We start from the raw sequence: 24,656 nt of genomic DNA, 5'->3' as shown, positions 1-24,656 counted from the left end.
GTCATATGTCCTGTAAGCTGAATTACAATTGAGACGCCAAACCTAGGGATAGCTCGGAGGGTGACACAGCGTCTCTGCTGACAGTCCTTGGCAGGCAAGTCACGGCAGCTTTAAGGGCGAGCCCCTTCCTCTGAGGAGCGAGCCCCAGGCTAAGGTGGTAGAGGCAACAGCGGAGGCAAAGAAACAGGAGGGACTCTCCATGTGGGCTCTACAAGCTAGGTTTATTGCAGGTGAAGGATCCAGGGGATGGAAAGCTGGACAAAAAGGTGATATCACAAGAGGGTCCAGAGATTTTATACTCAGAGAAAGGAAGGCAGGGATAAGGGTAACAGCCAATCGGGTAAGGCAATAGGGGAGGCATTAACAAGGAGGCAACCAATGGGGATAACTTGTAGGCAGGGTCAGAGACAGTCTACCAATGGGGCATCAAGTAACACAGAACTTTCTAGAACTAATACATATTTCAACTAAGGAGATAGATATTTATGGACTTATACATAAAACTAGGAGAGGAGAACAGTAATCAATCAATTCTCGACAGCCAAATCAAAAGAGCGAAGGGCTATAAGAACTCACCCTAACCTAGAGGTCATCTCAGACATCAGCTCAGATGCTGCTTTTGGGTCTGGGGTCATTGTGGCTATAGCCACTCATACCGCAACATACAATAGCATTTATATGCCTTGAATGATGCTCAGGTGTTGCTGTTTACTGATCTCTTCACTATAGCTCTTGCATTCCAAGGTGAGATTCATTTCAAACCAATGAGGAAGTCTAAAATACCTCAGATTATATATATTCCCAAAAAACTTATTCCTCTCTGTTGTCTATAAAAGGAGCTTCTCACAGATGGAGATCACTCACTGCTAACAACTGAATTAGATAAGACGAAGCCTTACCTCTCCTCATTTCACTGGGCCAAAGGGCTTTTAAGCATACATGTAAATTGCTCAGACCACATAAGGAACTTAGGTTGTTATCTTGGGAGGGTATGATTTGAATATGTTTTTGGAAAATATATAAAATTTCTGCTTACATTTCCATTTTTACCTGTCTGGCTATGGTCTTAGAACTTTATTTATTTAGGGGAAAAAGAAAACATATGGCCTTAAAGAATTTTATATTAAGTTATCCTAATTTAGTTTTAAATAAGTTGTCAGCCTGTTCCAATATAACTGTCAATATGTGCCATGAGAAGGGAACAAAGTGAGTAAGCAATATTTTGCCAGATTCAAAATGTTCTGTAATGACTACATAAAATTTTCAAAATTCATTATCACAGGCAAAGTAGTCTTCTTACTTTTCTCCTGTTAAGAATCATTCCTTATGAAACATACACCTAAAATGTTTACTGGACAGTGTTTCTTTATAATACAGTGAAGTTAGTAATGAGCTTAATGAATGTAATAACTACACAGTAATGCCACATAAAACAATTATGGAACATAGTCCTTTATTTAATGTTGGGTTATTTCATTTTGAAGAGGCACTTTCATTGCATGCTTTCATTTATTAACGATTAAGCCTTCAACTCTCAATGTGAAGGATAACTGAGTAAATAAAAAATATTGCATTCTTAGACTACTCAACGGAAAGTATCTGAATCATTGAAATTGACAGTGTCATAGTAAAACCTTATTCCTGGGCTTATTCCCTTACGTCTGTGTTTTCCTTTCTTTCATGCTTTTTACACTCATCAGTTCTGCATTTCATTTGAGCTGTTTTCTTAGACCCAGACTGACAAAAGTATTTGATATAAAATTCTCTGGCAAACTCCTTGTGGTCCATCATGACTTAAGATGCTTGTCAATTTTTTCCTTTACAGCGAGAGCCTTCTGGATTACTATTAGTCATTAGTTTTCCTGACTCACCTGAAAACAGCTCTCACTGAGAGGTGAGCTGGGGCATACCCAGTTCTCCTGAACAATGCTCAGGAGAGCATCTAGGGGCACTTAGCAAGCTAAGATTTGCTAAGGTACTCCTATGTCTTTAAATTAGGGTGAAAAATCCTCACCCCAAACCATATCCATTGGTTTGGATTCATTCTTGTCCCAGGAGGTAATAAGGTACAATGCAAATGAAAGTATTTATTGACAGCATCCAGTATAACAACATATGGTTAAGGAAGCAGGCAGAGAAAACTCATGCTGGATGTAATTACTTTAAATAAGAAACACCTCACATTGCCCCTCTCTCTCCCTCTCCCCACTTCTGAACCCTTTTCTTGTAGATTGTGTTAGCTGTTGTAAGTAGTCTCTTATTTCAAATACTACATAAGGAAGAGAGGATTTACATTTTTCCTGTTAAACTGATAGTTCTTATTTAGGAGATAACCTGGTCTCACTTATCAAGCATAATAAGTATTGTTTCACGTCATTGGTATTGTAAATAGTCTTGTTAAGCTATCTATCCCCTCTTACATTTTGTTGAGTTGTTCCCTAATTTATATTCATGTATAAATTCTTTCTTTCCCCGAGTCGTGACCTCCAGCTTCATTTCACTTTGCTTTTCCTGTACTCCTGACACTGAATTCATGTCAGCTCTGACTCGTTTCTCTTTTCCATGAGCAATTTAATTCACTAAAATGGCACACAGATGTCTCACCTGGAGGGACTTGGGAGGAGAGGATAATTTTCTTCCATTATAGTGTTTAAATAAGAACACAGAAATTCCAGCAAGAATCAAAGTTGATACATGTAAGGAGGGGGAATACGGAAGCAAAGGATTAAGGAAGGAGAAGTAAATGTAGGAGAAGCAGGAACAGAAAAGAACATCACACTTCTTTTAGGCAGCAGCTGCTTGTCAGAGCATCTCATGTCCGTGAAACTGCAGCCACAGTGTGCATGTTTCACTGTCGAGCCCTCTAACACAGCTTGCAAAACTACACATTTACTTACAGCTAATGCAGCTCATTACTTGCTCGTAGTTAATACCAGATACGGCCTTGGCCATCCTGGTGCTACAATGAGTTTGAGGTAATAAATCTCTAACATTCTTTCTTAATATATCTATACTAAATATAGATGTTTACATATAGAATATAGATAATACATACAGAGAGACTATATATGCACACATGCATAGACATTGTCTTCATTAATTTGCTGCAATCATCATACTTTATACCTTGAAAAACTACCTCCCGTTATTTTATCAGTTAGTGAGTGATGATCATTGAAAGTTCTTGTTTGGACATGTATCTGCAGGGATGCTCATATAAATATTTTAGCTGAGAGGATTTCAAAATGGAAGATAGCTCTCAAGTGAAAATTAGGATACAGTTTTCTTCTTTTCTCCAAACCCAGAGACCTGTTAAGGGAACTCATTAAATGTTTGTGCTTGTTTCGGCCGGGACAGAGTTAATTTTTTGCAGTAGCTGATGGGGCGCGGCTGTGGGCGTGTTCAGGAGGTTATTTTATATCACAGGGCATTGCCTAGGGTAGGGGTAAGGGGCTCTGACTTCCAAAAAGAAGAGAGTGGCTTCTGGTCAAAAAATATGTTGGCATTGCCTTCCGGTTCCTGTGAGCACGTTTGTATATGAATCACCCACTTTTTTGTATACTTTTGCTATTAATATTGTTGGTGTTACTGTTCTTATGTCATTGCTGTTTTCAGTAAATTGTTCTTATTTCAGCACATGATCTTCATATTTTGTGCCTCCAGTTCTCAACTCCATCCTACTGGGCTGTGAAGGGAAGGAGCAGGGGGGAGTGAGCAAGCAGTACTGTGGTTTGGAGTCTCAGTGGGAGAACTAAATTGGGGAATACCATTCCTAAGCCACAACAATATTTTTCACTTTTTCCAAAAAAAATAAATAGATAAATAAATAAACACATTCTAGAGAATAGGAATACTTCTGTGGTTAGGTGAATATAGAAATAGCAGGAGTATTTAAAACTGATGCCTAATAGGCTTTGTTGGCGGGCTTCTGTGGTTTTTTTTATCTGAACTAGTCCTTATAGAGTCTGTACTTTTGAATTTTATTTTGTTTAGACTTGATTCAATTAATTTTATTCTTTTTTACTGTATTTTTAATAAATAATATGACTTTAACTATATAGATATTTGGCTTAGTACCAAATGGGGAAAGCAGCTAAATTAGAAGGATAAGGGTAGATGAGTTGACAAAACCCATTCTAATTCTTTCCCGCATTTTCATGAAACTGAAGTGTCAGTATTTTTATAAGATAAGATTATCTGTTTGTTATAGTCAAAACAATGTCAAGAACCTTGTAAAAGAAACAAGATTTGGTTTATTTCTTCAGACAAAAGCATTAATTTTTTATTAACAGATCCAAAATCAAAACCAAAATTACTCCTCTCTAGATTAGTTATCTTAGTAAATGTAAAGTAGTTTTGCTATATCTGAATTTGAGTCAAAGAATAACTACTGGAAAATCTTAACTAGAGAAAAAATACTTCAGTGACAATTCTGTTAGTAATAATTTTGATAAAGCGTATCCCAATCTCTTGATAATGCAATAGACTTCAAAGGACGTTCTGCTTCTGTATCTGACATACTATACATAAGGAAAATATTACTCCTTCAAGCCTGCATGGAAATAGAATGTCTTATTACACTTGTATAAACAGTAGATTAGTGTCTGTGTGAGGAAATGATGGAATAAGAATAAAAATTAAAACATCACTTGAAGTAGTATAACATGAAAAGGTTTATCTGCAGCTTGCAGTGAACAACAGAAGGAGAGTTTCCTCTGCTGTCTCTGATCCTGCAACAGCCTGGCTGGCTTCAGATTTAGATGGAGAATAGCTGGGGTTGTTTAATTATTTCTTATTATTTTTTGTAAGACGCAGTGTTTGCCACCAGAGGTGTAGTGTGGTACTAATATAGCTATAAAGCTCTCAAAACCTGCCCCTTTAGTTCTTTATGGTGCTGGAACAGGCACAGGAATTCCCTGCGAGTCTGTCTTGTTCCATAGAGCACAGTGCAACACCTAGTATGCAGAAATTAGAGATTTTAGGTTCCGTGTGCAATCTTCATTCTAAGCCCTAGGGTAAATGCACTGTCTTACAATGTTATTTGAAAAATTGTTTTCTGTTTGTTTCTTTTCCTCCCACAGGATTGCAATTTAACAGGTCACTGAGTGTTTGATACTCAGTGAATAAACAGCTATTTAATGCTTCCTTCAATCCTTTTTAGTGCTTGGCCTCAAAGACTGTTTAGCCCAGAGCATTCAAATATGTCACTTGTCCAAGAGACACTTGATAGTTTTAACTCCCTGATCCTAGAAAATAAGTGCCTGACTGCCATCAGTACAGGAGATAAAAACTCAACACGCTTCAAGTCAAACCAACTATTTCCACAAAACGCACAAATAATGTTATTTATACATATCTGTGTGTTTGTTCTTGAACAACTTGATTAAGGTAATTTACATTAGATACCATTTCCATCCAAGGCTAGGGCAGATTTTGAAGACTGTCTATGCTAGACCTTAAAATCAGATTCAAAAATGGATTACATTTTTCATAGCAGAGGCAGAATTCAAACATGAGGAATTTAATTTCTTTTGTATTAGTTCCCATACAATAAATGTCTTCAGCTAAAAGGAATGGAGAAACTTTCAATATTCCTTTCAGACAGCATTGGAGAAATCTTTAAGAGAGATCAAAGCATGAAATCTTTTAAGGAGAACTTTGATATTAAGAAATATGGGGGTCTTTACCTTACCTGAATAATTTTTCTGATACAAGGAAGTTCCAAGCCTTCATCGGATTTTAGATTTAACACCTAATCTGAGCTAAAATTGCTCTATCTATATTCATATAGAACAGAAATGAATAATATGTGTATGCACTTGAAATAAAGATGACTTTTCTTTAGTTGCACCTTTGCTTTCATAGCAATCTGCCTGCACAAGTCCTGCCTGTTAGTATTTCCTGAACACCTCAGAAGGGGTGGTCACATTCCCAATGCCTATTGTGACTCTGTGGTTTAAACAGCTGCCTACATTGATCCCAGGAGAGATCAAGGAAGCGCTCATCAGTCCAGGGCAGAATAGTTTCAATATGAGAGTTGTGAGGCACTGGAACAGGTTGCCCAGAGAACCTGTGGAGGCCTCATTCCTTGGAGTATTCAAGGCCAGACTGGATGGGGCTTTGAGCAACCTGGTCTAGTGAAAGGTGTCCTTGTCCATGGCAGGTGGTTGCAACCACATGATCGTTAAGGTCTCTTCCAACGCAAATCATTCTAAGATTCCATTATTTTCTGTTGTTTTAACCTTAAATAGTATAGTCTCTTAAGCAGGAATTGATATGAAGTTATATGAATTGATAATAACGACTAAGTTTTTTTTTTACACTTTCTAGCTTTCTCCAGTTAAAACACAAACAACATTGCTGTTAAAGAACATATTCCTATCTAGAGTTCAGTAGGAAGGAAATCATGCAGCTAAATTAGAGCTCTGCTAAAATAGGTTGCGTAAAATAATCTCTCAGTGTCATTTTAATATTATCTTTCATAATATTATGGGGAGATTTGAGACTATTTAGTGGTTCCTTGCAGAGTTCACATACATGTGAAAATATCTTATGTATTGTCTGTCAGGGAAATTGCTGTTTATTAGAAACGTAACTAAGGAAAGATCTGCTATGAACATGCTTTTATAATGATGTTCATTTAATCTTTTATTAATGTACAATGTAATTCATATTACAATTTAATATTCAGCCTAGAGTTTTGCCAGCTTTGAAATTCAGAGCTCTGGATATACTAGATAGATTGTTAATGTGTGTATATTTCTTTTATAAAAGAAAACAAAACCGCAAAACAGTGTTTGTAGGATGTAAGTTTGTGTACTTGGACAAATGAATTATCAGTTCAGTGATATGAACTACAGCCCATATATAGTAAAAACTTTTAAATTTAGCATACATTTTGTCAATAGCTAAGAGGTACTAGCAAAGATAGAGTCTGTATTCTGCATATGGTTTTGTTTTTTCTTTTCCTTTTCTACAGGCACACCCAAATTCTAAGCAGATTTGAAACAGAAAATGCCAGTTTGTAGATAGAAATATTTAGAGTGGTGCTCTAAAATAGTCTAAAGTGTGTGTGAAAGAATATATAAAGTATAAAAGTCCATTTGAATGAGATGTAGAAACATGTATAAGTCTGAATGTTTTAACCAACACCTTTAAGAACTCTAGAATGCCATGTCTAAAATGAAGCGTGTAAATCTTCTTGTAAAAGACCAACCCTTTTTTTCAATCAAAGCTGTTTTTAAGTAGGATTTGGGTGTCCCTTATGTTGTTAACAAATAGATAAAGAAAATGAGATTATAAATAAAAATGAAATTTCTTTGATGTAGTTTGCATGTCCTAAGTAGATTAAAAAAACATCTATTAAGAATGTCTATATTTCAATATGTTGGTCTTGTTCTATTTGCAGAAGAAAAAGGGATTCAGCCATGGTTCTAAATAGACTTCTCCAGAATCATTATTTATTAACTTGATGGGTTTCCTAGTAATCTGGAATATTTAATGAAACTGATATCTCATACTATGATGGAAAAAGGCATGTATATCACTATATTGATTAATTTTGGAGAGAGACTAAACCCCATTTCAGTTTGGTTATTTTTTAGCTCCAAAAATATGTATTGTCTACTCTAGTACTGGCAAATCTACCCTCACACAGATGATATCTTAGCTAGGAATTTCTGATATTCATCAGTTTGACTTTTGTTTCAAGTAATCAACATTTTTGAAAAGGAGAAACTTAATTTTGTGTAGTTTTCCAGAGTTATTCAGGGAAAAAAAAAATAAAAAAGGTAAAATTTGAAATCTGGAGCATGATCATGCAAAACAAAATAGAAGTTTACCATCTGATAAGCTAAGACGTGAATTTAAATCATATCAGGTTCTCTGCGGTGGCTATTCCATTAATAAATGGTGTAGTGTAATGAATGACAATGAATAATCCAGTGTGGCCCAAGGGCCTGTTGCCTGTATTAGAAAAATTCTTTGTGCACTTTCTTTATATCCATAGTTATGCAAGTTGGGTAGCCTGCATGCAGTTGTGCTTAGACTTCTCTTTTTTCTTATTAAATGTGGGTAGGACTTAATATACACAAAATCAGTTCTACCAGCATAGTTGTGTACCAATAATTTACCACCCAAACTTAAAAAGAGATAGCATCCATAACCCATATTTAACATTTCTTAATACTTGAGATTTGACTTCCTGTGAGGTAACTATCACAGCAAGGAGTCAGATGATGAGATTTTTGTTGTAATTGAATAAGCTTATTTTTTCCTGAATGTTTTGACACATGCCTGCACACCTATACTTGTGTGCACACACTCTCACAAGACTGATTTTCTTCTTTAAATCATGAAAAAATAGTTTGGAAATACAGGTTTTAATCATAAAAATAGCTGTAATGAGAAAAAAAAACCCCTCTTATTTCTCCCAATATAGCAGCTACTTAATTAGTAATACATTGAGATTAGATGACAGTGAATCATTATATTCTATCATATTCTGAGGTCTGGGGGGTTTTTTTCTCTTTTAAGTACAGTACACATGAATTTTTTTTTTACCATTAATATTAGATTGTTTTTTCTTTTTTCAGGTTGAGTGGTATGAATCTACCTTCTCCAGTTATCAGCAGTAAGAACTGGTTACGACTCCATTTTACGTCTGACAGCAATCACCGACGAAAGGGATTTAATGCTCAGTTTCAAGGTAGGAAATGCATAAAGCACACCAAAAAGAACCCTTTACCTTTAAGCATCACTAAAGTGGTGGTGGAATTTGATAAATATGTTTAAATATCACAGTCATAGTAAAAAGCTGACTCATACTACTACTGCTGTTACGCTGAATATCTGTTTTCCTTGTGTGATCAAACATCTCTAGGGATTTACTTTTGGAAAAAGTGTGTGTGCTTCACAATGCAGTTTGCTCTAAGTATGTAATTGCTTGCTCACTTTTTAATAATAAATTTCTTTGCAGTCAGTCTGATCTTTGCTTTAAAAACATGCCTGGAATGTAACTTGCAGAAAAGTCAATTCCACACAAAGGGAGGCTCCTATCTAAACATTGTCTTCCTTCATGATTCAAAATCTAGCTCTTATCCGGAAGCTACATTCATCTTTTGGAAATTTGACTCAACCATAGTATAGTACAAATTATATTTCAGGCTCCTGCATATATTTGCATATACAACCTCAAAAGAAGACAAGAGGATGTCAGTGTTGCTGTCATTTCTACTTATGTTCATGAGATACCTTTTAAAATGCGATTTTTTGGAATGGATTCTTTATTGATTTTTCTACTTTATAAATCATTACTCAAGATGAAAGACATGGTAGTTATACTGAAAAAAGATAAAGCTCCTTATTTGATCTGTGCTTTTAAATTCTGCACTTACATAAGCTGTTTCAACCCTTTTACCCCCCACACCATCAAATCCTTTAGGAGTTTAGACATTTGGTTTTTTTTCCTGAAACTGTGGGACCTCTATCATTTTTGAAATGACAAATACACTGCAACAACTATATGCTTCTGGTGACTATGGCATGCATGTGCAACAAAAGCATTTAATATACATCGTTCTTTTAGTTTTAAAAATGATTTGAACATTTCATTAAAAAAAAAAAATCTAAAATTTCAATTCATTTTGGCAACTCAGCACAAGTATGTGATCCTTTGCACTTACAACTTATTTTTTCCAAAGTTTACCAAGGATGCATATATAGCATCACTGCTGGGGACTATGAATGTAAATGCACTGCTTATGTTAACTCTGTGTGTCTTAAGCCTGTTAGTTGGGGTTCACGAAAACAATGTGATTTGTCCTGCTGATGCACCAGAAAACCATGATTCAACAGAATAACAAGGGGGAAGTTTGGGATAAAGTTACACACACTGGAAAATAGCTTTTGTTGTTCTTCATTATGTCTTATCTCTAGACAAATACTCACCAAGGAGTTAAAACTTCTGGGAAATATCTGGGGAGATCATTATTTCAGATGTGTCTCTCTTGATCTGCATAATACATCAGATATTGGGTATAAGTGTAAACTTCCCTGATGTAGAATATACCTTGAATGACAAGTGGAAGTATCTTATTGCAATTAAAATTCTTACAATTACACAAATTTTCTTTCTTAATTTAAATAATAATTTTGAAATGAAGGTTTATAAAATTTACTGTATTTAATACAAAGTTCTTTGAATTACATGACAGGTCATGGATTACACAGCTAGCTATCTTATCAGGCTCAGTTGCAATTAAATAAATTCCTGTGTTAGTGATATAAGCATCAACTGTGTTAAAACATAGGAGAAATATTTCAAGACCCATAGGATGAAAATTCAGAATGTTATAAAAATCAGGTTAATCTAACAGCTTCATTAACTCCTTTTTTATTATACAGCATTAGTAATTATATTATATGTGTATTTAAAAACTAAGCAGAAGTAACAGTATTTTCAGCTAGAGTAGTCTACTGGTACCACAAATTGCACAATGGTAGATGTTGGAAGAGAGCTCTGGACCTCATCTAGTCCACTGTCCTCCTCAAACAAGAGTCACCTAAAGCAAGCTGCCCAGGACTATGTCAGGTGGGTTTTGAATACCTCCAAGATTAGACTCTGCAACCTCTCTGGGCATCCGATGCCAGTGTTTACCCTTGGAGTAAAAAGGTTTTCACTTACTTGTAAGTGAAATTTCCTGAGTTTCAATTTGTGCTTATTGCTTCCTGTCTTGTCAATGGATCATCATGAAGACTCTGGGCCCACCTTCTTTACACCCTCTCATCTCAACAAGTATTAATGCACACCAATAAGATCCACCCCAATCCCCCCCAAGCCTTCTCTTCTCCAGGCTAAAATGTCCCAACTCCCTCAGCTTCTCTGTTACGTTTTTGTTTTCAGAAACTTCTGCTAAAATTCAACAGCTTTGACATAGATTTCCATCTTAGGTGCTTTTCTCAAGTTAAATAATTATTTGAACTGATCATGAAACAAAAAAACAACCCCACCAAAAACAAAGTCTTGTGACATACACAACCTTGTTTTCAGGCACAAAACATATCAGTGAAACGATGCCTCCAATGTCTGATTGTCTCCAGACACAATCCTTATATTTGTCTGCTGGGCAAATTCTGCATTGCAGACTATATGACTCTGAGACCTCCAAGACACATTTCCTTATGGGCAACTATTCCCAATAGTTTAAACAGACTGTTCCAGAATACACACATGTAGTTGGGATAGATACGATGATATATTGAGCTATTCTGTCTTTGAGACACCTAAAGTAACTGTATGGACTTTTTAATGTAACCGTTTTCACTAACATATGAGTCCCCATTATCAGACCAAACTAAAGGAATCCTTTTGATTGTTCTGCTTTTCCAGAAATTCTAAATCTTGAGCACCTGTCCTCAGGGCATTCAGGACTCTGTTTTCTGATGTTACTTAAGGCTGCTTTCTCCTTTTGCTGCTTGCTAGAAAGAATAGTCCTTTAAAGTCAGTCTGTGCTGTCTCTTTATGACTGCTTGCTTGGTTCATTCATGTGTGTGTGGTGAAGGTGTGTAATTATGCTTCACAAGAACAATAGTCTTCATTGTTTTGGGGAAATAGACAAGTCAGTAATTTTGATTGCAGTCTTTAGATATTAAATGAAAGCAGCTTTTATGCTTTGCCAGATAGTACATTATTGTATTTTAGAGTTCTTATATAGATTTTTCTCAGTAGCTGTCAGGTATAAGGTTATTCATGAAACAAAATCACAAGATACTCCTAAAAAAATGGTAGCTTGTCCATGTTCAGATTGCATCATAAAGACTGTGGTGGGCTGACCTTGGCTGGATGCCAGGTGCCCACCATATCAATATCATTCACTCCTGCACCTCACCAGGTAAGAGAAAATGTATTGCGATAAGGACAGCAAAAGATCACTCGCCAGTTACTGCCATGGTGTAAAACAGGCTCAACCCTCACATATTCTCACTCCTTTCTCTGGTTGCTGTTGATGCTTCACAGTGACTTTTTTTCCCTCTTAAATATGTTATCCCATCGCTGATGGGCTCAGCCTTAGCCACTGGCAGGTCAGTCTTGGAACTGGTTCTGTCAAACATGAGGGAAGCTTCTGGCAGCTTCTCACAGAAACCACCCCTGTAGCACCCCTACCCCCCTCAAAAAAGCTGCCACTAAAACCCAATACACAAATATTTTTTGGACATTTTTATATTTTTAATATGAATCTATTTAAATCTATTTGTTCTGATCTCACACACCTCTTGTGGTTTCACTGGGAATTAGACGATGAAGGACTGGAGTTCCTCAATCCTGAAAGTCACTGCAGATAGAGCTACTACACAGGGCATGGTCATACAACCACAATGACCAGCCCCAGCTTACATGCAACTGTTCCTTGCCATTACTTTATTCCTGTATTTTTTTCACACCTGTTCCTTCCCAAGCCACTTTAATCCATCCCTTTCCCTGATGTTGGTTCCTCCCCTAAATACTCCATAATTAGCCTTGTGCAAACCCAAAATGCTCTTCTCTTTTCCTCCACAATGAGTTCTGTGTCCCTGAGCAGGGCCCCTCTTCAGTCTCTGAAGTGACTGGAGAGCTCCTAGAGTGAGCTGTGCCCCAGCCCTTGGGGCTGGGTCTCACCAGGGACAGCCCTGGGGAGGCCGGGATGGAGGTTGGGTCTCTATTGGCATGGAGGTTCCCCCACTTGCCCAGGACCCTCTGCATTTCTTCTGCACTTGTGGCAATGGACCTGGGGTGGTCCCAGGGGAGCTAGGGTGAGGTGGCATTTGTGTCACCCATCCACCATCATGTACTTGTGCTCCTCTGTTTGTGCAGAGGTGAGCTTTTTATTGCCTCACTGTCCTGGATGCAGAGGAGGCAGGCCTTAGACCCATGTGGGCAGGGCCAGGTTGCTGTTCTAGACCAGCCACATCATTGCTGGGGGGGTAGTTTTGGGGGCGAGAAAAGGTGAGCACACCCCAGAAGCACTTCATTTTGCCTCTCCACTGGGGAGACTGTTGATTGTTGGGATCAGCTCTGTCGGGATTGTCCTCTGCTGCTGCCACTCATCCCCTTCCTGGTTCTCTGGGACATGGCTTGGAGACATGGTAAAGCCACTGTGTCCCCAAGACATGGTGCTGACAAAAGCAGGACCCCTGTGTTGCAGAGTCAAAACCCCAGCAGAAACTGGTGCAGTGCCAGTGCCGGAAGCAGCCATGCGGGGTCAAGTCCAGCTTCTGAACTGGCAGCGTGGCATGGCACAGACAATCTGACTTTCAGGGGTTTGTCCAGCATTGTTTTCCATTGTTTTGGGCTCAGGGACAGGGAGAACCAGCCAAAGGAAGTGGCCACCTGTCACGATCCGCTAGTGCAAGCGGGGGTCGTGATGGTTCGTTTATCGATCTCAGAGTGTCAAAGGACACAAGAGATTTCAGTTTTAATCAAAACAGTGCACCTTTATTAAGTGCCCACAACACAGTAATGCAATAGAAGAGAGTAAGAGAGAGAGAGAGAAAAAAACAAAGTAGAGAGGGGGGAAAAGAGGGGCAATAGCTACCAACGGATGAGACGAAGTCCTCGTGGTCTTCCGCCAATAGATTCGTCTTCTTTCCGTGGGGAGATCTCGGACTCGGTTATTTCAGAAGGTCCCTTTATAGTCCTTTTCAGAAACGAGGGGCAACTGGCCAAGAGGTTGGGGAATCTACAGCCGTTGTTATGGGGTCTGTTGCTTTGGGAAACAGGTACAGGACAGATGTACAAGACAGGTGTACCGGACAGGTGTACAGGACAGGTCGTTCCTTTCCGCTTCAGCGCAGTCCTTCCCGCCTGGGCAGCAAGAACGGCGCAGTCCATTGTGACCTGCACTAATTTTCCTCAGGAATGCGTACCAGTTCCCAGTGGGCACACCCGTAGGCAACACTTGGCAGACATCCCACCTCAGCAGGGCCAGGACTCCTGTGTTCAGTCTCTGTCCTCAGCGATGATCGTGAGGCAGATGAGGGATCTTCGGACCGTCTCTTACACCACCATCTTGTCTTTGTCCCAGGGGCTGCATGGATGTGACCTATGGGGAGCATCCACCATCCTATCTTTGTCCCAGCAGCCATGGAACTAAGTCAATGTGGTGAACTCCTGTAGTGTGTAAAATACCTTCTATTTTTGTATACTTTTATTATTGCTATTGTTGCTGTTACTGCATGTTCCTTATTCCATTGTTCTTTTCCTTTTTGTTATCTCAACCCATAGTGTCTGTCTTTGTTCCCCTCTTACTGGAAAGGTTAAGGTGAAGGGGAGTGGTTTACTTGGAGTTTAATTTCCATCTGGTGTTAAATCACCACATTAACATAACATATCTAGCAACATCACTGGCTTTTCAATAGCAAGTCAGTATGGGAGGCAGCACAACGCACCTCTTTGAGCAACAATGGAATAAGAAACTTTTTTTCTTTTCCTAGTAAGAATTCAGATTATCAGACTTTTTATATAGTTAGCATACAGATACTTTAATTACTCTTTTGACCTCATATCAAATTAAGATCATGTTTATTATCATCTTATCATAGCTATATTATTGCTGTAACTTGGTCTTTTCCAGTCAGCCAAAACTAATACTAACAAGCAGTCAATTTAATTTTCTTTTCTTTGTTTGCTCTTTGATTAGGCAAACAGAATTATTATAATTTATTTCATTAAAATATTGGAACTACCAATTGGATTTAAATATTTGCATAATTAATTTGTTCAGCAATTTTTTCAGATCTTTCTATCTTGTATTTTTGGCAATATTTAGTGCCCCATTATTAGCATGGTCAAGAAAACCAGCTTACTGACATAAAAAAAAAATAGCACTACTAGAATTGCACATCTTAATGCATTAAATAAATATATTTTTTAAATGCTTGGTGAGCTGAATGTATAAATAAAAAATTGTAGTGTAAAAGGTGTATCCAAATGATTGGTGTTTGGATTTCCCTTTGAATCATATTTATTGTCCCATCTTCTACCAGAGTAGAGTAGGAGTTTAAAGAAAATTTTAAAATTTAAAAAATTAATTAGGTATAGAGTGAAGGGTTTGTTTTGATGTTTGTTGTTTTTTTCTCTCCACACACCATGTGTCATTTTCATTTCATTTTTTGTATTTTGATGTGATTTCGTCAATAAAAATATTTATGTCCCAGATTCTCTGTGTTTTCCTGTGGAATTTTTTTTCATACTTTCAGAGTTTGTAGTCAGAAGGAGGCATGGTTTTTAATGGCCCTGAAAACCACCAGAAAAATGTTCATTGCAGTGATATGCTCTGCCTTTTCTTCTTCATGTCTGTCATACCAGCAACATTGGTCTCATGGAAATGAACACTCACATCAGATATAACTGGATACAGTTCTTGTTCTGCCTTGTTCCTTGGTGGCATTGCCATGGGGGAAAAGGCGTTACAGTCATTTAGTTATGAACTTCTTTTTTTTTTTTAATTCCTTTACCCACACCTCTGCTGATACACGAAGATTCTTTGCATATTCAGTGGGAGTTGCAGAGTATGTGGTTTGTCATTTGCCAGTGCTTCATAAATGTGTAAATTCCCCAGAAGTGAGGTATCATTAACAGGCTTACTAGGAGATGAAAACCTAGCACTTCCCAGAAACAGAGCTTATCAATGTACACAGAATGACTTAAAAGGTGTGATAAAGAATCCCCTGCATTTTTTCTTGTTTACAGCACGTACAGTATGCTTGTTTAGCTTTTGCTTATTTCTGAACAATAGAAGGTTGTTTTAATATTTTTGGTTTTCTTTTGAAGAGGAAAGAACCGCACAATACCTTTATCTATACAGCTAAAATTAATCTTCTTAAGTTAAATATTTGTTTTCAAAATTCCTGGAAATAGAACAGAATAAGGACATTTCCAAAGCAAAATGTGATTAATGGGTGTGTTTACTTTCACAGTAACTCAGGTCTCTGTTGCAGAGTGTTTCAAATAAACTATTCTACTTTTGGCAAGTTTTTAGAGGTTCAAGAAGGTATTAGGTATTTTAATAATTATATAACAGAAGTTATCAATCTGTTGTGTTTGACTACATTCAGTAATTCAGGATTTAACAAACAGATAATCCTGAAGTCAAACAATGAATATAAGAGAGGCTGCTGAAATAAATGTATACAAATGGAAAACCATAAGTGAAATAATGTAAATCAACTTGCAATTGCTAGTTCTTTCAATGAATTTTCATAACTCACTAAGTCTGCCTATAAATGCATGTCCGTTCTTTCTACATATTCCTTAAAATCCTAGAAATGATGTTTTAAATAAGTGAAAAGAATTTGCAGTATTTCCTTGATGCATGGTACTTTTAGTCAGGGGTTTAATTTATAATTCTTACTTATAGTAAATTTCAAAAAGAAATTAAATAAAAGCAATTGATAAAATCAAAAAGTCAAAAAACCCTGTTATTTTCTAGCTCTTAAGAGATGCTGAGTATAGTTTTCCTTTAAATGGTACTGAGACAATAATTTCTGTCTTGTTGAATTTTATTATTAAGAGAGTAAACCAGTCTTGATATGAAAATATCAACAAGGAGATAATCCACCATCTTTCTTGACCATTCCTTTCTGTGGCTAACACAACCACTGTTAAATATGTAGTCCAGTACTGCCACAGGTAATACTTCTTTCTTAAGTGTCTAGTGAAATGTTGCTAAAAAGGCTCAGACATAGCTGCCTCATGATATCAACACTAAAAAGATACCAATTTAGTAACAGCAGTTCAGACTTCAGCCATTGTTTGGCATGGTGTTATCCTCCCCAGAATTATTCAAAAGACTATAGTTGAAGTGGCATTCAAACAAGGAACTGAGTGGATCTCATTTTATGATTTATTTTTGGAGACAATTCCTACAAACTACTGCCCAGTGTGTTCTGTAATGTTGTATATTCACAGAGCAAATTGTGTTGATACAATTTTCCAGAACCGTGGAGGGTATCTGCAGTCATTGAAGACTTGACGCCTGCTGGACTGGTTTTATTATGATATATCATACATTCAAAGCACAAAGTAGCTAAGGGAGTCCATCAGGGCAAGGGGCCAGCTAGGAGACATAGAGAAGGTTAATGGTAAACAAATGGCTGTGCTCCTTTTTAAACTTGCAGATCCTGTGTCAGCTTATACACACAGAATGAGAAAGATTTGTGTAAAAATCCATTGTGACACCAATTTGTCTTGGTGCCACTTATTCACTAGTACTGCATGCAGAGATTTCCAGCACAGGGAGCAGGTGGAAGGTCTGATAGTGACAGGCAGTACTTTGCTGAATTGATGGAACAAGGAAGCCAACTGATCATGAACCTACAGCTTTTACAGGTAGCCATATAGTAGAAACATTTGTGCCTGCTGTGAAGCTCTCTGGAGTTATAATACCGATTAGTAGGGAAGATTTTGAAAGCTGTTAGTTTGAGAAACACTGGGGGAGTGTATTAGACAGAATACTCTTCAGGCAGGGAACAGAGAAACTGAAAAGGGATGGACTATTCCAGTGAGTTGGTTTAAACTAGAGATCCTACGGAAAACTGTGATGTTTCTGCAAAAAGTCAAGTGGGTCGCTGAGAGGAAAAGGTTGTAATGATCCTTCCAGGTTATTGAGTGTGGGATATTGTTTTATTTACAAAATTATTATAGAATTCCCATCATAAACTGAAGACAATAGTAAGATTGACTGCTTTTTTCTTACTCTCATAAATACTAAACTTTTAGAAAGAATTCATGGTACAACAGGCCATAGTGAAGCAGAAGAAAACCTAGAAAGAGGTAACAATTTGTTTATGGTCCCACATGACTTTGAGTAATAAGAAAGAAATGTTTGATCCATAATTATAATATGGAGGGAACACTGGTGCTGTGAAGTGTGAAACTGTAGATTATTTATTCCAAAGCCAAAAAAAGGTAGTATTCTCATAATTGTGTCTTTGGAGGAGAACATGAAAAGATTAGGCACCAGGGCAAAGCAAACAGACCACTGGAGCGGACTCTTCAATCTGAATTAAGAAAATACTTTGTTTCACAATAGGATTACTCAATTGAAGAAAATCAGAACAGTGAAGTGAAAGCAAAAGGAAATTGATGAATTCAGCACTGTACTGAGATAAATGTGCTAATTTTCTTCAAGAATAATCCCATGAATGTTCTTGCAAACACATCACTGTTTTTTACTGAACTCTGAAAAATATTTAAAGCAAAGTATAAGTCTTTGTAATAGATATTTATCATACATAAAAAATACTGAAAATATTGGTTTTTTTTTCTGTACTGTAACAAAACCAGAGAACTGTTTAAATATATATATATATATATATATATATATATATATATATTCCTCATAGTGACACAGAGCTTCAGGCTGGACAGGAAAGGTGCTTCTTGTGATCACCAGATACTGGGCAATATGCTGTTTCTCTTCACCTTCAAATATCCGTTCTTAGGATAAATCTGCAGTGAAAGGCAGCCAAGAACTGAACTCAGCAGAGCAGTAGCAGAACAGCTTGAGGAAATACCAGTAGATGATGTCAGAATATTTTAGCTTTGAGTGGTAGCCAGTATTTGAAGTCTTGGAGGTTATTTCATGCCGGAAGAAAAACCGACAAGATACTCATGTATTTGGGTAATTGGGGAAAAACATGTCATCCAAGTTTAGGGTAAAATGCATTTTCTTCACACATGCTCAAATATGTTAGAAACTAAGAGCTGCATGGAAACCAGAGTAGATTTGAATGAAGCTTTACAACTAGAAAGTTTTATGATCCATTCAAATAAGACCAGGCATATATTCCTTTCACGGCTGAGTTTTTTTCAGCTGTAGCAAAAGTTTAAGGAATACCACTGGTGCTTTCCAGTAGGCTGATAAGATTGTCTTGGACTTACAGCACTCAGCTCTCTGCCCTGCTCCCTGAATAGGTTACTCATCTCCAAAAGACTCTTGAAGTTATGATTAACAGAAAAAGTGAAGCCAGTGAATTCAGTAAGCTTAACTGAATGTTTAAATGAAGAGAATAGAAATAGAAAGCTATGCAGATTTTAGACTATGCAGATTTTAGTCACTTAAAAGATGGAAAGGGCTATTCAATTCTGGCATTATTAATGTAAACCCGTTCCTCTTCTTGTAATGTTAAATGGAAAATCATCTTTGAAATCAGGAAAACCATTTTAATGAGGGAGCAATGAGGAAGTAAAAGAGAAGTGTCTCAGAAAAGGTATTCAAATGCAATTTAAATTGTTATAAAATGTGCAATTTAGAGTATATCTTTTATTTACAGGAGGGGCTGAACTGGTTCACTTGAACCACAGTGTGCAGTAGTCTCTTTTTCTTTTTCAGATGTTGAACAGCTTTTATTTTAAAGATTATGCTTGCTTAATACCTTTTAAAACTACAAGAAAAACACGATACAGGACACATGTGAAAACTTACACACTCAAGTATAAAAGAGGCAAAAGTTTGCATTTTATATATCAAACTATCCTACTTAACCTCTTAGATCCATATGCCTCCATATTTGGAGCCAAACGTACATTTGGCTGTTAAAGTTTTCCAGGCATAAGTGCACATTCCACCTAATGTTTACTGTCTAAAATGTAAAGACCGATCTTCAGCAAGTATTATGTAATTCTGTTATGTTTTATGGAGAGGAAAAGGCATCTACAGAGGAGGATTCGTTGTGTCTATCTTAGCAGGGGATGAATCACCCTCTTGAGTTAGCTATTTTTCTTCATAAAACATACATTTAGATGACTGATCTTAAGTATTATGAGTCCCCTACCTAATGTTTTTTCAGTTAGATACGGAATGCCTTTTTCTTGTCATACGAAAAAAATCCAAGGATAGAAACTGCAGGACCTGTTTCAATGCATAACAGTCAAAAAGCTTTTCATATATCAAGTCAAAGCCTCTTGTCTCAATTTGTGGTCTCTATTTCAAATAAAGCTGGTGAGTATAATTTTTCCTCATTCGCAAGAAGTGTGCTTCAAATATGTGTAACAAATGCCCTTAAGAGTGAAATGTCACAAGGAATTTGAGTGATGATTGTCATTTTTACTCTAAAACAGTGTCACAGGACAAAGAGAAGAAAGAGAATATAGCTCTTTTTTCTGTTCACTGCATAATAATTCAGTGTTTTTACTACTCATCCATGTAAGCAATATCTCAAAGAATATTGTAAGCAAAATCCTCAAAGAACTTCTCACATGTTTTACATGACACAGATATTGATAAATTGATAAATTCCTACTGGTGGAGGGACCACAATCCAGACAGTATCCCAAATATTCACTGCAAGAATTGTATTGTTCATTTCCCATTAAATGTGGATTATTTTTAACAGACCTGTTACACAGCCTAAAAACTGAACATAAGGTGGCACTTGATAGAGATTTTCATACCTAAGTCTAAAAACTAATCCAAAGGAAACCATATCCATGAAGTTTGCCCTTCCAAAAGTCCTTGGGGATATTAATCTTACTGTCTGCATTGATGTCTCTGTATAATGTACAGTTCCTTCCTGAGAAGAAAACAGCACAGTGCTATCATAACCATTTCATACTATTCAGCTACAATTGTGTTTCAATCATCTTTCATCATTTGAACACCTGTTTTCCAGGTTTAGGCATGAATGACTGCACTTGCACATAGCACAAAAAGTACTTTCTGCAGTACTTGCTCAATTTCAATAGTCAAGAAAAGCCTTCGCTCTGAGGTTGCAAAAGCATTAGAAGTCCAATTTAGATATAAATACAATGGAATCATGATTCTTGATGCAATATTTAAAGACCTCTTAACTTGCTGTTTCTACCACTTCACTTAGAAATCTTTGCATACAGATCAGTGTATATTGTAGTAATTATAAATTTTATACCATGTAATGACAAAAGTATAACTGACATTCTGTAGAATGAATTTATATGCTGTGAGGTACTAATTACTGCCATATAAGAAATGGCAGTAATTAGTTGAGTTGAATTAGCTTGAGTTGAATTCTTGTTTCTGTTTGTATCCTGGATAAATAAGTGCATTTTGATATTCTTAACCCCTGCAAGGTCTAGGAAAAAAGTATTTAATATGAATCAGGGAACGATTACAGGTTTTTGTAATTTTTGGTACCTGACATGCATCATGATGTTGTCATTAGCATTCTGATACAGAGTCAGGCATCAGCTGTTTTGCAATTGCTATTGTTTTTTGACACAATAGTTTTGAATTGTTCAGGCTTGTTCCACAATTATTTTCTACGTCTGATTTTACTTTCCATTGCTCAATTTGTTCCCACAGAACTAATTAATATCCTGTGAAGGTATCCTACATTTCTACACTTTTGTCTTACCATTACAATAAAAATCCTACTCTGTGTCTTCCTTAAGGTATAGCTGCACTACTGTCTTCTCATGTTTCTTCCTACTTGGCTCCTGATCCCACCTATGGTGCCCTAACTACTTAATAGAGATAGGCTGGGATGTTATCAGCCATTCAGCTGACTAAACAGAGAAAAAAGATATTAAACCTCTGATGCATCTGTTCTTTCTCACAAAACTTTGCCCCTTTGAGAGCCCTTACTCTCTTTCTTCTTTCTAATTCAGTTGAAATTGCCCTGTGGATTCAAAAGGGTTTAGGTGAGCCAAATAATGTAACACACTGTGTTAATCTCCTTAGGAAATGGAACTAAAAGAATGTCTCCTGATGAAAAGTGAATCAAATAAAAGCAGATGTGAATATCACATTTAAAGCTTGTAGTCCTTGAATATGTGTAGATAATGTTATGTACGTTTTATGTAAGAAAAAAATGTTCTAAATGTTTAAGATTTTCTTATATGGAATGGCAAGCACAGGAAATCCATACCTGTAATTAAGACAGGCTGTTCTTTTCTTTGAACGTAAAGAAACTTGAATTCAAAATATTGCCAATCCTGATAATGTCTGTTTAAAAATGACATCTTCTGAAACATGATAAATGGTTGTATTTTTGTAAAAATAAATAAAAAATAAAAATGTATTTGGATTATCACAGAAGCTGCAGTTATTTCAACCTGCTTTAAGTTTCCTATATAGCTTTGTATTATTGTAATGCATGATTTTGCTGCTATATGCCCTTTTAATGAGGTTTAATGTTGAATTATCTTCTCTTTGCTTGCTTGTCTTCTCAGTAAAAAAAGCAATTGAACTGAAATCAAGAGGAGTCAAGATGTTGCCCAGCAAAGACAGCAACCACAAAAATTCTGTCTGTAAGTTGTTTGTTTATACCCTTCTTTTTAGTGACTGCATATATATTCTGGAATCCTTATAAATACACAAATCAAAGAGAGGGATTTTGGGATGCTATGGTCATAAAATGGTTATTACTCTTTCAGTTGTCACTGAATTAGAACTCCACTGATAATATTCTATTGGGTGTAGAAAGCAGAATATGGTGGTTTAAAATCTCAAAAATACGGTATATAGAAACCCCCTGCATTTTATTTATTGCAGCATTTTTGTATATTGGGTTATTTAGAATTCAGGGACACATGGCAAGTTAGGAAATCCAGGCAGAACGGTGCCATGTAGACTTCATCAATTCAGTACTGGGCACAGTGAAGGTATCTGAGAATTTTCTGTATCTAAATTCACACTTTGTAAACTCTCCTCACTCAATATCACAGCTAAATTCTGCCCTCGCCTTGCCACACTATGTCTGGTGACTGCCTCTCTCCAGTCTTGCCCAGCGTGGGTTAAGAACTGCTGTAATTCCCAGCTTCTCAAGAAGATGGAGATCACCTTCCTCTCATTGCATGCATAGTGCACTCTGGAATGACATCTGTTTGGTCCCTTTACACCTTCTTCCATGGGTAAAGGGTAAAGCTAAAATCAAAATGCTATCTGTGGGATTATGAGGTTGTTAGTTTTTTGAGCATCACTTTCTCTGAACTGGCAATCTGACTAATATCCTGAGAGCTCTTTCTCCATTAATTAGGCCAGTCTTGAATCAAGAAAAAGAGGATATTTTTGAATTTCGAAAGCTGAGAGTCCCTTTAGCCCAGGAAAAAAAAAAAAAAAAAGCCAGAGGTTAGGCCAGCATTCACACAGAACTCATTAAAAGTGTTAATGTAATGACTAAGATGTATTCAGATAAATTAATTCCTCATGTAATAACACTGAACTCAATGAAGTGAAACCTATGCTGTGTTTGCCTCGTGTGCTATTCTGCAAGTGCAGAGAGAGTGAGAGTCTTGAAAGCTGATGTCTAGGGGATATGGTTTTGTCTCTGTGTTTCTGTCATGCATTGTTTAATGCAAAGTGAGTTTTTGGGAGGCTCACTGAAACAAAAGAGGCATGACAATTTTCTGCTTTAAGTATTGCACATTGATGGTGTGGCACTCAAAGGGAACTTTTTATGCAAGGTGTAGCAGAAAAATTTGATCCATCTCTTTGGTGTTTGTATCTGAATGGGCGATTATTTCATTATTTATAAGTTACTTTTGGGACCTGTGTGATCTCTGCTAACGCTCTCAGAGCACATGCTGTCAAACACCTCATGTAATTACAGAAAGTGGAAGACAGGCTATGGAAGAAATTATTATAAGGCAGTCTGTTGTTTACCTCAAATGAAAATTGTCTTTTTTATCTTTGTGTTTTGACTTGTAAAACTTTATTCTCATGTGTTACTTCTGTCCAACATAAATCTAACTGCAATATTATTATTACCATTACTTTTACATATATAAAGCTTTTAAAAATTGTAAGATTAAAATACAAAAAGTTGGATTCAAATGTATTTTGATGCTCTTTCTGATGTAAGCCTTAAGTATTTAACCATTTTTTTTGCCCCTGCTTATGTAGACAGAAAAGGTAATTGGGGATTTGGCTTCAGAGAAGTAATAAGAGTGGATATTATCATTTGATGCCAATTAGCAATTTTTAAAAAAAGATACGTTAAATACTAACACCTCGTGCCATTTTTGTATGTTAGGTCTTTTTAATATTCTCTCTCTATAAAGCAGAAAGCTTAGTTTTGGCTTTGTGGTTTATGGGGGATAGATGGAATGCAAATATCACCATGGCAAATGCTGTGAGAGCATACCTTGTGCATCTCAGGACCTGCAGCTTTCCCACAGCTCTTCCTCACAAGCAGAACCTGCAAGCAGCTGCAGAAAGCATTTCACAGTGCCATAAATCTGTTAGGATTAGGTAGAAAATGTTACCAGTGTTACCAATGATAATAACATTATTGATAATTCCTTGTGGAATGCAGAACAGTATTTCAGTATTTCAGTCATGTACAGACACAGCTCACTCTCCTCCTCCTGGACCTGCCTGCATTCCTGGATGATTTCTTTCAGATCTGCCATCTTATAAAGAGTTAGGTAGCAAAGCATGGCTTTTGGATATAGGTGCCTCAATTAAAAAAAAAAAAAAATTCTTTATATATTGTGTCAATCCCCAGGGAAACAAGAGGGGTTTGCTGGGTTTTTTTTGTTTGTTTTGGTTTGGGTTTTTTGTGGTTTTTTTGGTAGGGTTTTTGGTTGGTTTTTGGGGGATTTTTTTGCTTGTTTGTATGTTTTCATGGGGTTGGGGGTTTTTTTTGTTTGTTTGGGGTTTTTTTTAATTTGTTTGTGGTTTTTTGGTGGGTTTTTTTGG

The 24,656-nt window shown here is 36.7% G+C and overlaps 1 protein-coding gene across 2 annotated transcripts in view; it reads left to right on the top strand.

Annotated features, from left to right (window-relative positions):
* The window catches only part of CSMD1 (CUB and Sushi multiple domains 1), a 1,116,713-nt gene that overhangs the window by 713,877 nt on the left and 378,180 nt on the right, over positions 1-24,656 (top strand). For both annotated transcript variants that reach the window (XM_032104597.1, XM_032104596.1), the window contains exons 6-7: positions 8,595-8,707; positions 22,187-22,264. In XM_032104597.1, coding sequence (XP_031960488.1) covers positions 8,595-8,707; positions 22,187-22,264 — 191 coding nt within the window. The remainder of the gene's footprint in view (positions 1-8,594; positions 8,708-22,186; positions 22,265-24,656) is intronic.

The sequence above is a fragment of the Corvus moneduloides genome, chromosome 3 (genome assembly GCF_009650955.1).
Source record: "Corvus moneduloides isolate bCorMon1 chromosome 3, bCorMon1.pri, whole genome shotgun sequence".
In the NCBI taxonomy this organism is placed as follows: Eukaryota; Metazoa; Chordata; class Aves; order Passeriformes; family Corvidae; genus Corvus; species Corvus moneduloides.
Note: the sequence above shows the minus strand (reverse complement) of the source record. Positions and strands in the feature narration are given on the sequence as shown.